The 17,421-nt window shown below is 41.7% G+C and overlaps 1 protein-coding gene across 13 annotated transcripts in view; it reads left to right on the forward strand.

Annotated features, from left to right (window-relative positions):
• Positions 1 to 17,421, forward strand: part of LOC143213100 (dual specificity calcium/calmodulin-dependent 3',5'-cyclic nucleotide phosphodiesterase 1-like) — a 192,907-nt gene that overhangs the window by 98,568 nt on the left and 76,918 nt on the right. For 2 of the 13 annotated variants that reach the window (XM_076432657.1, XM_076432650.1), the window contains exon 1: positions 6,993 to 12,685. The exons of 5 other annotated variants lie outside the window; for them this stretch is intronic. In XM_076432657.1, the coding sequence (XP_076288772.1) occupies positions 12,502 to 12,685 (184 nt within the window). In that variant the 5' untranslated portion in view covers positions 6,993 to 12,501. Of the gene's footprint in view, positions 1 to 6,991; positions 12,686 to 17,421 lie in introns of those variants that run through there. 6 more of the 13 variants (XM_076432652.1, XM_076432660.1, XM_076432649.1 and 3 more) reach the window with 5 other exon arrangements.

The raw sequence follows: 17,421 nt of genomic DNA on the forward strand, positions 1-17,421 counted from the left end.
CAGCCGCTAAGGCGATTTCGCAGGCGAAAAACAGCATCCTCTTCAGCAATTCCTGATCCTCTAGCATCTTGCAAGCATAGCTGATGTCTTTTTTGTCTCGGTGCTTGAAATTTAAATACGTAGATCGTCCATTAGCCGAGGAAAGTTTGTGTTGCAAGGAGCAAGGGTTCGTGACTAATTTACTACCCTTTCGAGCTTTATGGACATTTCAGAATATAGCTACTCGGAGGTGTGCCCAATACGTTACACAGGGGTCGAAAGACGAACAGAGAGAGGGCGACGGAGAAAGAGGAAGAGAGGTGAGATGAATGATAGATAGGAACGATAAGGTCGGTGGTGAGGCGTGACGAAGATAGGGGTCTATAACGTCGAGGAAGCCAGTGTCGATGAGGGTTAGGGACAGCTTGGAGGATACGATGAGACTCCATAAACTCCCCTTGGAGAGCCGAGGTTTCCGCACGCGTTACCCTCCTGTGTAAAACAGATGTATCCGCGTTGCAGGTTTGAATTTGAAATGCTCCCGCGCCTTCGGGCCGAGCTACAGGTTGCCCCAAACACGGTGGTCCACTAAAAAATAGTTTAAAAAAATAGTTAATCGTTGGTTATTTCTAATTAGGTCGTCGATTTCAACAAATATGATCGTGAAATAACATAAAAATTAATAAAAGTCAGTCGACTATCAGCTATAATAAAATTAATGTAAATGTACTGTTTAATAATTTTTTATACAACATGTACCATATTATTTCCGGAATCCTCCCGGTTAAAACGAGCCCAAACACGATACGATGAGGCCCATAGTTACTCGAAAAATCCACGATACTACCAGCGCAACAGGAGGGTTCGGATAATCGAGGTTCCACTATATCGTGGATTAAACGAGCAACCACGATCCAAACAGTATCGTGCTTGGGCTCGTTGGAATCAGGAAAAGGTCGCCGTTAAAGTTAACGTGATCTCGTTTGCAAATTCGAATTTGCAAGTACAGTAACACGCAAAATTAAAGAAATTCCAAACCTTCGCCCACGAATCGTCGATCTTTGAACTGGCATAACTTCGCAACGACAAATCGTAGGGGGATCGCGTTAGTTTCATTTTGAAGCGTGAAATCTCTACTTTCGGAATACTATAATACTTTTTTACAAGATGTTTCTGCATCACAGCAAAAATTGAAAATATGCTATTAATACTAGTAGATTTGAAGCGGTCCTGGGTGTTTGAGGCGCTCCGTAGAGGGATCAGAGCACAATTAGGAGACATTTGGATCAACATCGGGTTCAGATCGTTGATAGCAACACGGAAGGAGCGATGCCGGTGGTTATAACCCGCGTTTGACCTAAATCCGACGCGTGCATTTATCTATCAACGGGTTCCGAACTGAGAACTGCCTCGTATCGAATGTAAAATATATTTTATGTGTGTTCGCACTACGGGCTCGCGGTATCACGCGATATCGTCCGCTGGAGATATAGGATTACTTATGCCGTGTGTATTACGGGTACATTAACGCATTAATCTACATCTGCGACGCACGAATTGAATTAGGGGTATTGCTATCTGTCCGAAAACTTGCCACCGGCCAGACACTCTTATCGACCCTCGCGCACCGGCCACCCTCCTCCACGTATTTCTGATTATGTTATCGGGAAAAATGTAATCTTATCTGATTTATAACGATTGAAATTAGATTGCCCGATTGCAATGCATAATTCATAAATTGCGGGCCTGTTGGTGCCTGTAAATGAGAAAATTAAAAATTCAACCAAGTTTTTCGTAGTACACCGTCTGTTAAAAAGGGGAAAGCGTGCCACGGAATTGATCAGTCACATGACGTTGTGACGCAGGCACGACTGTGGCGGAGGGCGCCACGTGACAGCGTCGTAGAGGGGGGAAAGCAGAGTCGGAGACAAGTAATTCATTCGAAAATTTTTTTTGGTAAAATTCCATTGTTGCAGCAACTTTGCTTCACTCTTACTAACCACTAATATCCAGCTAGGACCACTAGTATCAACTAACCATAAATACATGCGGAAAATCTCGATTCCGAAAGTTCACTAGTTCTTCCGGGGAAAATCCCTGAAAATAGGGAAGACGTCTGCGGCGAACCGGAGTTAAACGTATGAAATTTTCAGGATTCGCTGGAAATGGAATAGAAAAAGGTACTAGCTGGCGAGCGGTAAATAAATCCGGAGCCACGAAATAAGAACAAGCTTCTAGCGTGAGCGTGAACGTCCGGGGTTAAATATTCAGCGGCGTCGAGGACGAGACGATCCGCGAATATTCACGGTGGACTGTTCACTATCGAAATGCAATTTTCAACTAAAAACTTCTCTCGGTTCACGGTTGTTGGATGACGTTGCGGGACGGTCAATTGGCGGATTGTTGGTTCCAATTAGAACCGACACGATTGAAACTGACTAACAATAGCGCTACTCCGCGGCTCCGTAAACATAGCCAGGGGACGGGCGCAGTTAATAATAGTTTAAAAACGAGAATTTTTGCGACACGAACAACAAAAACAAAATAATTTACCGGCATGATTCAGAACGAGGACACTTGTTTGAACTGTTCCTCTATCGTAAATACTACGATTATATTTATACTGCATGTTTTTTTTGGCACAGCAGTGTAGTTCATTATTATTATTTGTAAAATAATATACTAATGTATGCTATATAAACCAAACATGGTTTGCAGCATCAATAAATAAATAAATATATAATGCACCGGATATTAAAAAGTCGATGGCGGTTCGAATCCAAAAGACTCAGAGGAAAATGCGCGCTAATGAGAGCCGCGAAGGTAGCACGAAACGTGCGGAAAAAATATGGAATAGCTTGCCGCAAAAAATTCTCCAATTATCCGGTTAGTTATTAATCTTTTTTCTACATTGATGCAACGCTAAGCTCAGAAAATAAATCGGAAAACGAGTCCTCTCCCCACTCCTGTGGAGTGTCAGAGAAAATGTGACTGTCTCAGAAAACTGTCTACACAATATTTCGAGTCCGTTGATATATTTTTTACAAGACACCCTATATATTCTCTACGATATTATTGTAGAGCACGAAGAGACGAGTCCAATGAGTACCATTACCATACTATTGCGGTCATTCAGTCTCGAAATATTCGAGTCGTAACCAATCTTAATAAAAAACCATACATTTCAGATAAGATTACCTCGGTACTGAATGATCGTAACGGTATGGTCATGGTACTCGTTGGATTCGTCTTTTCATGCTCTACGAGAATATCTAGAAGAATACATAGGGTGGTCTATTAAAAAAATACCGATCACTCAAAAATCACGTTGATGAACCAGATTCTCTGAACAGTCCTCAAGTGTAATGTCTTCTTTACACCGACGTATCAAAAATCGTTAGAAGTGATAATATACATTTATATTATAGTGATGACAAGGTTGTAATTTGTTGTAAAACGGATTTTTACCAATGTACGGCGGAGACGTGCCCGAACGAAAGTGTTGCGTTTCACGCGATTAATCTAGAAGCGTGTTGCAAACTAGCAATTATCGTCAGCTAAAATAAATTCCGATATGCCTAACTAGTTTACCGAAGTGGACCCTGAAGGGCTGGAGCACGGGAAAACACCGTGGCAAGGAAAACACACCGGCAACCCCACCGACAGCGTATTATTAATAGTGAGTGGGCTCTACGTGGCTTACAAGTGCACACGTACAATGCAAAAACATCGATTGAACGAAAATAAAATGTACACTGCCCTCGAATTCTTTGCAAAACACTCGGTAACTTTGTTAACCGAAAAAAACTGTGGGTTCATTTTGACTTGTGGACAGAATTATAAACATTCTGCGAATTCTAATCATTAGTTATTTTTAATGATTATTATAAAATAAAACAGAAATTAATATGCAAAAACTCGAACAGATCTTCACACATTAAAAAAAAAAGAATAAACACATGCTATATGAACAATTTACAAAAAAATTAAAAATTACACTTCCAGACAAGTTTCGAAAATAGTTCGAAAATCATTAGTTATTTCTAATTTGATTTCAACAATATTATTATAAAGTAAAGTAAAAATGAATATGGAAAAACTCGAACAGATTTTCAAACATAACAATTTTAATTAATTTCAAAACAGAGAAGATTACAAAAAATTGAAAATTACACTTTCAGACAATTTTTAAAAATCTTCTGAGTTTTATCAAATTCTGCAACCTTGCAAAACAAGCAACGACAACAGATTTTCTAAATAATTCGAGTGCGAGGGAAAGCGCTAGCTCGCAGATTAAATGACATCAATTATGCAATAATTAACACGTAGCGGATGCAATGTTAACGCATCCTCTGGCACTGAAGACAAACAAATTTGAAATGTAATAACGTCGATTCTGCATTCAGGGCGAGCTTTCAAATTGAATAATCGTAAATATGTTTCGGGTGCGTCTCCACACCAGCATTCGCGAACAGTTTCGCGGAGCACCACATCCACTCGACCAATTCGATTCCCCAGAAATGGTTTGTCCGCATACTGTTCTCAAACTATTCGCCTAACATCCAGCTATGTCCGAGCAGTGATTATAAAAAGCTCACGAACTGGCTGCGAACATTGTTCGCGAATAGTTATCGCGAATAACTCGCCGGTGTATTGCTCCGGAAATGAAGACGCAATTATTTCGAATCTTTCGTTACAACCTAATTTACGAACCGACTCGCAGCGATCTAGGTGTATGAGATAAATAAAAAAATATATAAAAGAACTTTTTAATAACCACGCTTATATTAAAATGCACTAAAAAGGAGAAAATAATTTTTTTAGACATTAATATAAATGAAAGCGTTGGAGCGCTAAACTATATTGACATAATCTAAAAAAATGTAGTTATGAAAATGACGCCATTAATGAAACTTAATATAAATTATTAATTAGAAGAAGCATTTAAAAATGAACATCTTTGTGAATATGATTTTTTCATTTTCTGTTGCGAACATATTTAATATTTTTAAAAAATTGTCTTTTTTTTAATGAAGCTCCGTTTACCTTGAAAATGCATACCTCGGAATAATTACAGTTGGTCATTTATTAAATAAGTAATTCTTAATGGACTAATGAAAGTTGTCGAAGTTATTTCCCTTTGACATGGAATATCTTTTCAGTTCCAAATAGTTCCGCATTTTTTCAAAATTGGAATATCTTCACTATACTTTTCTTTGTTGTAAGTTTTCTTTGCAGCGAGAATCATTTCCATCTTTGTCCTTCTTCGGGAATTGTTATTGTTTTCAGAGTTTTTGTTCAAGATTTATTAAAAATTATTTATATAGAATTGTACAAGCATTTAAAAATCAACGTTTTACGAACACCATTGTAGATTATCGTTTATTTCGAAACCGAACATGATTTTTCCGATGACGAAACAAAAGAATATTTTAAACAGAAGTGAATCGACATTTCAATACAAAATATTTTTTGGGAAGGTCTATTCTATAAAAAAGTCGGTCACCTTTAATTTTTAAAAATCAATATATATTTTTCACTTCATAATGTTATAGCTGATACATTGTTATACACTTAAGCTTGCAAATAGTGCTGAAATCTTAATGAACTGCTAGATCGGCTTGGACCACGACGTTCCCATAATGTCTCTCGAACTCATCATGTTTCTAAAAAGATAAATAAAATTTGGTACCTGGAGAAATTTATTATATAATATACTAGGAGTTGGTTACACATAGCGGGCTCCACGGTATGATGAAGTCGTAAATTAACTCTGGGAAGTCCGTGAGAGTGGTTTTTCGAGCAGCCCAGCTACGAAAGATTAAAAATCGATTATCCCCCCAGGCGATATTTTTCTTTAAATTGTTTACCGTTCTTTGTGTCTTTCGATTGGCGATGGAATTTTTTCGATGTCAATGAAAGACAATTATTCTTGTTCATGATTTTTGATTCTTATTTAAAAGATCTGTGTGTGTGTGTTTGACCAATTTTTGTTTAAAATTCCGAAAACCGCGTTAAATATTTCGTCCCACAATCCTGGCCGAGGTCCCAGGAAACTATTGTCTCGTAAACCCGTCAATTCGCCCATCAGATCACGTAAAATTTGAAACTATGACCCCAGGCCCGACTTTACGACCGCACCATATAACTGTCGCGTGACGCCCCCGATGAAAGATTCCGATAGTTTCAAATTCATAAACTTGGATTTCCTCGAAATCCACTGCAGTTTTGTCTATAGTGCATCGTGGCACAAATACACATTCAACATATTAATAACATTAAGTTCGTGCAAAAATAATAACAACAATCTACTTTACTCTTTCACAAAACAATTTTTCCAATTAATCATAACTTCGTTAAAAAAAATAGTACAGCAACAAATCTAGGCTAATTTTAAAGCTTGAAGCCTCTACTTTCGCACTGCATTTTTCATTTTTGTCAAAAATATTTTTGTTTTATACACGGCGTCCCAGCTAACTTGACCACCTGGAATATCTTTGCTGTTTTTAAAGATGCGTCAAATGTCTGAAGGACAAAGTTGAATGGTAAAATGGGGCTCATACGATACCAAAAGAATTTTTGTTTTTATGTAATTTTTTTTAGAGATATGAAGGTCACCTTCATTTTTTTAAATGGAATGTCCTATTTTTTATTCCATAGATCAATAGAGTATCAAATTCTGAGTATAAAAGTGTTGATCTTCATATGTCCTAAATATTATATAAGAGGTTACGAGATATTATCCAAACAATTTTCTTTCTTCTTCGGATATTATCACGTCAACTATGTATTAGGTTTAGGACATATGAAGATCAACACTTTTATACTCAGAATTTGATACTCTATCGATCTATGGTATAAAAAATAGGACACTCCATTAAAAAAAATCAAGTTGACCTTCATATCTCTAAAAAAAATTACACAAAAACAAAAATTTTTTTGGTATCGTATGAGCCTCATTTTACCGTTCAACTTTGCCTTTCAGACATTTGACGTATCTTTAAAAACAACAAAGATATTCAAGGTGGTCAAGTTAGCTGGGACACCCTGTATAAGGGGGATTTTTGAATGAAGATGCTCTCGAAAATGTTGCATATTAAGACATCTGTAGAACCTTCAAAAAAGTTTTTCAGTAACAAATCCAGCACAGATATGAAGATCGAAGCCTCTCCTTCAAAACAAGCCCAGAAAACTTGAAACACGATTTTTTTAAACCGACTAATCCAACTTTGAGTGCAAGGTATCTACTACTTTTCATTCGGACATTTAAACAGTGCAACGTGATAAGCGAGAGAAAGAGAGGGTGGGTATAGAATCAATGAAGTGGAACTTCGACTGCGGAAGAAGTTAGACGGCTCGTAATACACGCGAAGTTGGGTTCGAATAATTAAATGGGAATGTCGTGGCTGATTATGCAGATGGGCTAAGTTGACTGCTGGGTGATCGTTGCATACCCTAAGTATGACACGGATCCATTAATACTCTTGTAGAAGCTACGATCGTACCCTATCTATAGAATAGTCCAGCGAAGAGAGGTCCTCTTTGAACGGATTCAAAAAACACAGATGACTTCAGTGCAGGTTGAATCCCAGGAGAACCGGCGTTAAATTCTTCGATCGGGATCAACCGAACCTTCTCATTCGACCACGAGTGTCCCCGATGCTTACCTGAGGGTGCTATCGTGCACGAGGGTAGCCTCAACACAAGACTACCCATCGGAAGAGGGACACACCGTTGGGAGCAGAATAAACTCCGGCGGAAGGGGCGGGGGGGAGGGGGAGAGAACCGATGACACAGAACAAACCACCGACGATAGAACGGGACAAACCTCTCGAGCGGTCTACACGTGTAATAAAGAGAACGGAGAGCCGAACGTGAGACAAAGATGGCTCTCGAAAGAGAGAAAGAATGATGATCCACTGTCAGGAGAGACGTTCGAACGAGAGAGTGAGAGGGCGACGTGGCGGGTCTGGCAGGAGGGTTTGCTAGTGGAGAGAAGCGAGAGAGAGAGAGAGAGAGAGAGAGGACAAGAGAGAGAGAGAGAAAGAGAGAAAGGAGGGAGCACGGAGAGAGGTGGAGGTTCCGAATGGTTCAGTTGTAGCGGTACCGCGGCTCAGGTCGCACGTGTGTCTCCCGCTTTGTCGCGTGGCTCGCGTGTCTTGATCGTTCGCGCGCGCGATCACTGTACCCGCGAGTACTACGATCCCTCTTCCTCATACCGATCCGCCAGCCTCGCCCCGCAACACCCCGCCGGGCCACTCACTATACCATACTACTCGTCGCCGGCTGACCGAACCGCGCGCTCTTTCACTTGCGCGTACATTCGCTTCGCTGTCCGTTACGTCCCCTTCCAACTCGAGAAGAGGATGCAGATTTTTCCGCGAACCTCACAGTGTCATAATCGAGGTCCCAAGTCAGAGCTTAAGTTCTAGCTTGCGAAACTTGTCGAATGCTTGTGATCGATGTAAGCATGGTTCCTCAAGACTGTGATCACGAAGAGGTACCTAGCATGGTCTAAGAGCGAACAGAGAACGTGAATAGTGAAGGACCCAAGCCGGTACTCTAAGTTCTACACCCCGATAAACTGCCTAAAATACTTGATCCCCAGGCATGGCTGCTGAAGAAGAGGTGCCTGGAAATGTCCAAGAGTGAATAGAGAAGGTGACAGTGTGATAGTGAAGAACCTAAGCCTGATATTCTAAGCACCATACCCTAAAACTCATCAAAACTCTCCGGGAGTAGCTAGACCTGGGGAAGCAAACTTTTGTGTACCGTGATCGATCTAAGCATGGCTGCTGAAGAAGAGGTGCCTGAAAATGTCTAAGAGCGAATAGAGAAGGTGACAAGGTCGTGGTGAAGAACCTAAGCCTGATACTCTAAACTATCCGCCTAAGATCATCAGAACGCTTAGTAGTTCGATCTTAGCGCTGCTGCGGAGGTAGCTACGCATAGGTTCGTTCCTCGTGATTGTTAACAAGAAGAGGTCCCCGGAAGTGTGCGAGACTGGATAGAATCCTGAAAATGTGTCCTATACCCTAAACATCATCAAACAATCCACGGCTAGCATCTTGCGATTTTCGACAACAAGAGTTTTACACCTCATCATTGCGCTCTGAAAGTGTCTCGATCCTCCTGGATCAGCGAAAGGAGCTAACTTCCTCCAACTGTGATCAATTCACAGCCGGTTTCCAACGATTGTCAACAAGACCAGGTGGCCAGGATCCTTCAGGAGTGGATGGAGTCCCAGAAAAGTCCTCCGAATATGCCTCGATCCTCCAACATCAGCAGAGGAAGCTAACTTTCTCCAACTGTGACTAATCTGTGGCTAGCTACCGATGCTCGTCAACAAGACCAGGTGGCTGGAATCGTTCAGGGGCGGATAGAAACTGTTCCTAAAAATCTAATATTCCTGTACACGGGTGAATCCACAGCTGACGAGGGCGAGAGGCAGCTTCGGTGTCCATCGAAGAGTGTCTAGAATACAGTAAAAGGTGACAGTGTCACAGTAGGGTAGATTCGATCGCAACGCAAATAGCGGCACCGAGGAGGAAGTACGACGATCCGGCGGCGCGATATTAATAAACGCCGATGCAACGACGGTGCCTCCGGGATCCTCCAAGGAACATCAGCCGACCGTTTACGTTCCTCTGTATCAATAGCGAGGATCGAGTAACCGATCCGGTCTACCGTGTGCATCCCGCTCCGATGATCGACGGCTATCGAGGGAGGATCGATCGAAGTCGGATGATAGCGCGGTGCGCGTGCCCCGGCTTCAAGACAGAGTGCCGGCGCGCCGGTTGCACGAGCGGGCAAACTGAATTTAACGTTATGGTAACGTGAATCGATCCGCGGACGAGAACTTACCTGCCGCTCTATGCACCCCGTGGCTTGACGTGACCGTGCACCTATGCAACCGTCAGCAGGGGCAGGGGGAAAAAGGTAATTGAACTATCGCTGGTAATCTGCTAGGGAAGTTCCGGGGTTGTGCGAAATTGCCCCGCGAAAACGAGTCCTCGATCTTCGGCAAGGCTCTCTGGATCGTAGACGATCCCATGGCGTCGAAGACGCCTCGCAGTGGGCTGGATCGAAGATTTTAGAAATGAGCTATTTCATCCACTGACCTCAAAAATAGAAGAAAATTCATTTCAGAATGTTCATTTTTTGGTAAAATGTCACTAAAATCTTTGATCCAGCCAATCTACCCTGGAGTTTGATGCGTCAAACGACTTTAAGCTGTCGATAGCGGTCGAGGGTCGATCAATCGGCGCACAAAGTCGCCAGGTTCACAAAAAGCAAGGTTCGCAAGAGTCTGCTTCGATAGAGGATAGATTGACGTTAGAATTTTCAACGGGGACAGTGTCATCGTGGCAGTTTCTTGAAGACGATGTGCAAGAAGGTATTCCGCTCACGGTACACGGTGTTTGCCGGTAGTTTCGCGCGGGTACGTGACGAGAAAGACGTCGGATTCGCGTGGTGGATCGTTAGAGGTTAGAGCTGATCAGGAGGTCGGCAGAAGCATTTTTTAAAGAAGCCTCTGAGGTGGTCTTAAGGAACCCGGCGTGTTTGTTTGGTGTTCGTAGTTAGAGGTTTCCCAGGAAGGTGATTAAACGCGGAATCCGTGCCAAGTGGCGGGTCTTGAACTGTTGGGTATCTTCCGGATCAATAAGCTAAAGATGAATGGACTTCTGAGATCTGATAGAGATCGATAGACTGGATAGATACTTTAGGGGATGGAACGCGATCGATCAGCGGAGGGAATTAATTCGAGGGATCGTTAGCTAAACGGAGATAGGTAGAGAGCGTCGCAAGGGTCTCTCTCGCTTTGCATCCGCCGGTGTGCGACGCTGATTGGATTACAAATCGACCCAGTACGCTGAGCAAAGCTCTTCGGAGCTGTTTGGAAAGAGTTGTAGCTGGCTCCGAAGCAAAAGAGTTGGATCATTGACTGGGTCATTAGCTCAGGGTGCATAGAGGTGCATTGTTGTTCTTAGTTTCCAACTAACAGTTTCCAAGTAGCAGTTTCTAATTGTCTAGGCCCATCAACAACAATCGGGAAGACCAAAAGCAATTCCCCCAAGATAAACAAGCTCCCCCACCGAGAAACACTTGTCCGAACTCCGTTCAGGCTTGAAACCCGAAGTTAGTTCCCCGATCGAACCTTCATCAGAATGTGGCCGTCCATTCGGAAAACAATGATAGCACATTCCAAACGACGATGCTGCTTCAGGAAGTTCAAAGGGTCAGGTTCCGGGTCTTTTCTTAATTAACGAAAGTGTACACACCTTGAGACATAGTGAAGACATGGTCAAACAGCTCGGTTTGATAGATGAGAACACTGTCTTGAGTGTATCCGCGTGAACGTTGCGATCGTGTCGCCATCGAAATCCGCGGGATCCGTCGTTGTCCACGGAGAGCTAATCCTGTTCGAAGGAAAGCTTGAGATGTTGTAATTCGGTCAGCTGAATGAAAGATACCGGCGCAATTACTATCAAGATTACGGTTACGGACTGAGAGATTAACATTTATCCGACCGTTTCGTCGTTGATCCTTTGCTACCGTGTTTCGTCTAGCTTGAATCAGTAGCTGAAGGACCTGAGATTACGCTTGAACACTGCTCTTGCAGGTTTGAAGTGGCTTGCTTTGCTAGCATGTACAATTGCGGGGTGATTTTGAGCATTTGCTGGAAGTTGGAGGAGTTGGCAGGCGATCGGGTGGAGGAGTTGCTAGAAGCTAGAGGACTTGCTAGAGGACAATTGACTAGAATTGGCTAGAGGTTCAAAGAACTTGAGCAGCTAGAGGTCTAGCTAGAATTCTGGGGATTTGCTTGGGACTAGGAGACTTGCTGGAAGTTAGAGGACTTGGCAGGCGATCAGGTGGAAGAGTTGCTAGAAACCAGAGGACCTGCTAGAGGACAGGGAATTGGCTAGAGGCTCAAGGAACTTGAGAAGCTAGAGGTCTAGCTAGAATCCCGGGGATTTGCTAGGGGCTAGGGACTTGCCAGAAGCTAGAGGACTCGCTAAAATCCTTAGATCATGCTATAAACTAGATAACTTGCTACATCCGGGGGACTTTGCAGAAGCTGGAGGGGATGCCAGCTGGTTGACAAATGAGAAGTAACAGTTTGGGAAAATCAAGATTCGAGTGCTTGACCAAACGATAGTGCTAGAAGCCTCGCTGACTAGAAGCCTAAGAGGGACTTCGGGACTTTCTAACGTCGCGAGTGAGTTCGGGTGAAAGAACAGCGAAGAAGAGGATGTCTGTCGGCTGGCAGACGAAGAGGATCAACGAAAGGATTCCGACCTGGAGCAGAAGATAGTGCGGGTGGTGTCGAAAGCAGGCCCAAAGAGTGTCGGTTCCGTAGAATGCGATGTATCCCGGGATCGGAAGAGCCCAGACGGGTTTCGGGGATCTTTGCGTGGCTAAGTAGACGGACTGGCTCGGGAATGGTGCGGAAGTAGGCGTCCTTTCTTCCGGCTTTTCTGGTGGAGGAGCCGCGCGGTACAAGTGGCGCAGAAGAGAACGATGATGTCTAGACAAAGCAAAGACCCCGTGCAGAAGTGCCACTCGGACCCAGGTGCTGTGAGTGCCGCCGGCACTCCTTGCAGCCCTGGTAAGCGAATTTCACGGAGACTTGTGCCAGGCATTCCGAGCTCCTCCAACACACGCAAGTGTGTTCTCACCTTGGACGGCTATAGCTACGTGATCGGTGAGTAGACGGGATCCCAGCGATAAGAGTTCAACTGCTATCGGACAACCCCCGGGTGGGACAGGTGGGGGACAGGTGAGGGAAGGGGTTGGGTAGTCGAGGGAGTTCTTATCTTCCGCTCTCGAAGGCGCGTGCGAAGTATTATCGGCGTTATAGTGCGCGGCTACGTACACCCTCGCGCCTTCAGGTCCTCTTTTGCTGATCTTTTCAAATTTCCTGGCTGATTGGATTGCAGTCACTCCGCCGCTCAGACTCGCTTTTGAAAATTTTCGCGATCATGTGCAATTTATAGTCTGGGACAATTGTTAAGTGAACACTCTTAGAGATCGCATAACTTGTTTAAAATTGGTCCAAAGAGCTTGAAGCTTTTAAAGATGTTAGACCGACTATTTGCAGGAATTGGCAGGAATCTACAAAACGCATTTTTTTTAATTATCCTTACAGGCTCAGATAAGAAAGTTGATGAATAATAATTTTTAAAATTTTGTATGATTCTTAGTCATTGCAATCTAAACAAATTTTTGTTTACTGATTCTCTGACAAACTAGTCGGTCGATCATCTTAAAAAAATTCAAGTCCTTTGGACCAATTTCAAACAAGTTATGCGATTTTTATTACCAAGTAATATGAAGTAAGCACTGTAAAATTCGTTAAACAAATAAGTATGGACTATAACAATATTTTACGCACCATGGCTACTGTCATGTTGAACATTCATAATACGCTACACAAGCTGTTATATTAATAATAATGGGTTGTAACATAAATACGTACGGCGAGTTTTGATATCCTGTTGCCTTCATTTGTTAACAGGATATAGAATTACAACAATCAATTTTGAAACCGTCGACTACGAGCAGCTTCTGTGATATTTAATCAGAGTTACATATCTCTGAGCAAGAGAATTCATAAATTGAATGAATTAAAATGAAAAATCTGAAACAATAGCTGACATATTCTATGGGCAACTCGGCCATTAGTATATTGTCTCCATATGCTGCCGCGGTGACGTTGTCTCCCGATTATAAAACGTCCGTCTATCTTTTATGCCCCCACAAAAATGGAATTCGCATTGTTGAAACGAGGTCGACATCAAAGTGGCGCAGTAACATTCCAAAGTGTATTTTTATGGGGTCCCTATGCTGCTGTTGATTCGTCGGAACTTGGAAAAATTAATTTTATAGCGTAATAAACGACCCGTTCCACAACTCCCACGAAAAGAACTTGTCGGGCGAACTTTTAATATTCGTCTAGATAATAACATGCGGAAATTGATTTCGTTTGTTATCATTACTTTTTTTCTGCCGCTGGTCCAGTTACTTTCGCTTCTATTTGCTCGGCGAGAGATTTAATATACAGGGTGACCCAAAAAATGCACAATTTAATTCGTTAGTAAAATTGAAATTTAGAATGTTATACAAAAATCATTTCGTTGTATCATTCTATCGAAATTCACAAATTACTGTTCTTTTCGGTTCAACGCAATAAAACAAAAGTACTTTTCCGAATCTGAGTGCGTAGTAGAAAATCCGTTGTTTTTTTCGTGATTTAGTGGAGCTTTCCGGTGAATTATAAATGCTTTGATAAATTTTTCAACGCGTCGGCGTGAACTATTGTTTAGAATTTTGCTTTCGGCCACTGAAAAATGATTTGTACATTCAATATTGCACAACGAGGGAAATGGAGATTATCGCGGAGATTACGTTTTAATTATTCAACGGTTTTCGAAAACCGAGAATTTTTATTTTGACATCGATTTATTATTGTTTCATTTGGAACCGCCATTTTGACGGATCGCGCAGCTCTAGAGCGTCAATAAAACATTTCAACAATGGAGACCAGCAAAAAAAACAAATTCTAATGGAAAATATTTAAAAAAACAAAGTCACAATTTTGTCATTCCTTAATGTAGGTTATAAGGAAAAAATTTGGACCGCCATTTTATTGAATCTTGGCATTTCGCCATTGATAAAATATTTAAACAGTGGAACCAAGAAAAAAAATTTAAATGGCAAATATATCAAAAATAGAGTCGCAATTTTGTCAGTTTTTGGTTTAAATTAGGTAAATTGTAAAATATAAAATGTTGTATCGCCGTTGTTTGTAAATCTACCTTTGATGAAACATTTAAGCAGTGAAGATGAGCAGGAAAAATAATGTTCAATGGCGAACATATTAAAAATGTCAACCCAATCGCATTCCGCTATTAATTACCCCATGAAAGAGTGGCCACCTGTAGTCAGAATTTCGCATTGGATGCGAAGTTGGTATTATGGGGGTCGAATGCATGCGGTATTCGGTCTGCGGTCGATTCCTAGGCCATCGATTCGATGCGCGGAAATAGGTCCCGCATCTTCGAAATACTCGGTATATTTCTAGCCAGACGAAACTGACCTGGGACATTTCGATAATGCCCCACGGAAGTTCAACGGAATTTCTGTCGGTATTGCACAGGTTTTCCACTTTGTCGCCGCGCCGGTGAAAAATCCTTTTATAAGGCTGCGCTAACCGGATTTCTTCCACGTAATATCGACGCGAGTAAAGGAAGAGATAATATTGCCCTGAAGCAAACGGAAATATGCGACTACACCGAAGACAGTTCTCGAAATGACTGTCCTCCCGTGCGATATTCCGCACGAAAACCACCTATGGAACCGTTCTCCACGTTTTTCGGCTCCATATTGGATTAATTACGATTTATGCTAATCCCTGCACCGTGGATATTTATGCAAAGTGCAAATTTTATATCTCAATTGCGACATGCAACATTTTATTTCTATGCAAAGGTCAACTCTCCATTTTGTGGAAATTACGTGACCATCTTGAATTTTTACAATTCGTTTCATACGTTAGCAATTGGAGCAGTTAAATATTTTTGTTACAAATTGGGCCGCGGATATTAATGCAAAATGCTAATGTTTTACCTCGATTGCGAAATGGAAAATTTTCTTTCTCAATACAGGGGTGAATTTTCCAGTTTTTCATTTGAGTTAAGGGCTGCCCTTTACTAAATTATGATGTATTTGGTATGTAATCCAGTAGATTTGTACCCGGGGCAGCTGCAAATCGAAGTTTCGATCCTGTAGGATCAATGATTCAGGAGTTACGCTTGCTTAAAGTTGACCAATCTGCAGTGTTCTTGACAGGTAAGGGCGCCGCCATATTGGTTTACACAAATCTACAAATACATCATAATTAATAGGAGAAAGGTATAAATATTTGAGTCCGGTAAAGTAAAGTTTAGTTCCAGTGGAGCATTTTTTTGTAAAAAATTTCTTTGATTTGATCGATTGACAGTCCTTGATAGTTCGGAGCTTGATTATGGTTTGCTTCGGGGGTGAAATTCCGCCGTGTTGCCAAGCTCGTCGAATCACGATAATTTAGTTAACAAGTTCGCGAGCTTGAAAAGCTCGAGTAGCAACTGGAATCGCAAGTTCCGAAACTTGAAACGCTCGAGTAGCAACTGGAATCGCAAGTTCCGAAACTTGAAACGCTGAAAACGTTCGACGAGCGTAAACACTTTAGTTTCGAAGTTTCGCGCATCCGGCTTCGATGAGATGAAGAAAATCGCATGACGCGCGTCAAGAATACCCATGGCCCCCGACGATTGTCTGGAAGTTTGATCGAGGAAGATTCTTCGAAACTATCGCAGCGTGTATGTAATTTGAATAACTGTCACGTCTTGATTACGCGATCGAAACGAGGAACTTGTACCACGGAAATTTCCAACATAATTCACAACTATTTTATTTATACTCGTTTGATGGTACTCGCTGAATAACAATCATCTCGGTCTCAATGTTTAATTATTTATTGAATGATGATTTCGCTGAAACCTATAATTCGTTCCTGAATAATGATTAGCGCTCAGTTCGAATGAATTTACAGAATAATAATTACTTCGGCTCAAATACGTCATTATTTCGGGAATAATGATTATTTTCGAGATAGCAGTTTGCAATTAGCAGGACAAGATTAAAAATGAAAACGGGGAGTTCTCCGATTTCAAGATAAGACGTTAACGAATCGTGTAATTAAAGTGAGATTTCCCTTCGTATAAACGGAAACGGTTATCCGTTACGACGGAATTGTTTACTTCTTCAGGTACGGGTCTTCACTGATTAATTAAACGCTACTGCGTTACAGCAAATGCCGTCACATTTGAAAATCTTGCAAACTAAAAATTACAAATTTTTTTAACACAATTCTTAATGTGGTTTCAATGCGATCAGCATTGTTGAATGAACTGGATGATCGTAGAAATTTGAAATAAATGACTGCATAAAAACCTGTAACTTTGAACACGTTGAAAACACAGCATTTTCAATCAAAACAGAAGTACTTAGTATATTTTAATTCCTTTGCTTTTAAAATTTTTATTATAAACGCACTAAATAAAATAGAGAAACTGGTACTGTGGTGTAATAAATAATTAATGTTTAGGTGGTATAATAAATAATTAATTGTAGGGCAACTCGTAGTTTTCGACGCGCTGTAACAGTGTAGACGACCATTTCCTGCCACCGGTTCTTCCTTTTCTCTTGAACAACATGAGCAATCCTCGGGGTCGTCGTCGGGCGACGGACCGTGAGTTACGCGCGACGCGCCGCGTTACGTCGATGGGTCGTAAATAGATTCGCTTCGAACAAAGTTCAATGTAAATGAACTCTAAATGAGTTAAAGCGTTACAACGAACCTGCGTCGCTTTCAAGCCCGCTCGCGGTTCCCTCGGTTTC

This window comes from Lasioglossum baleicum, chromosome 10 (genome assembly GCF_051020765.1).
Source record: "Lasioglossum baleicum chromosome 10, iyLasBale1, whole genome shotgun sequence".
In the NCBI taxonomy this organism is placed as follows: Eukaryota; Metazoa; Arthropoda; class Insecta; order Hymenoptera; family Halictidae; genus Lasioglossum; species Lasioglossum baleicum.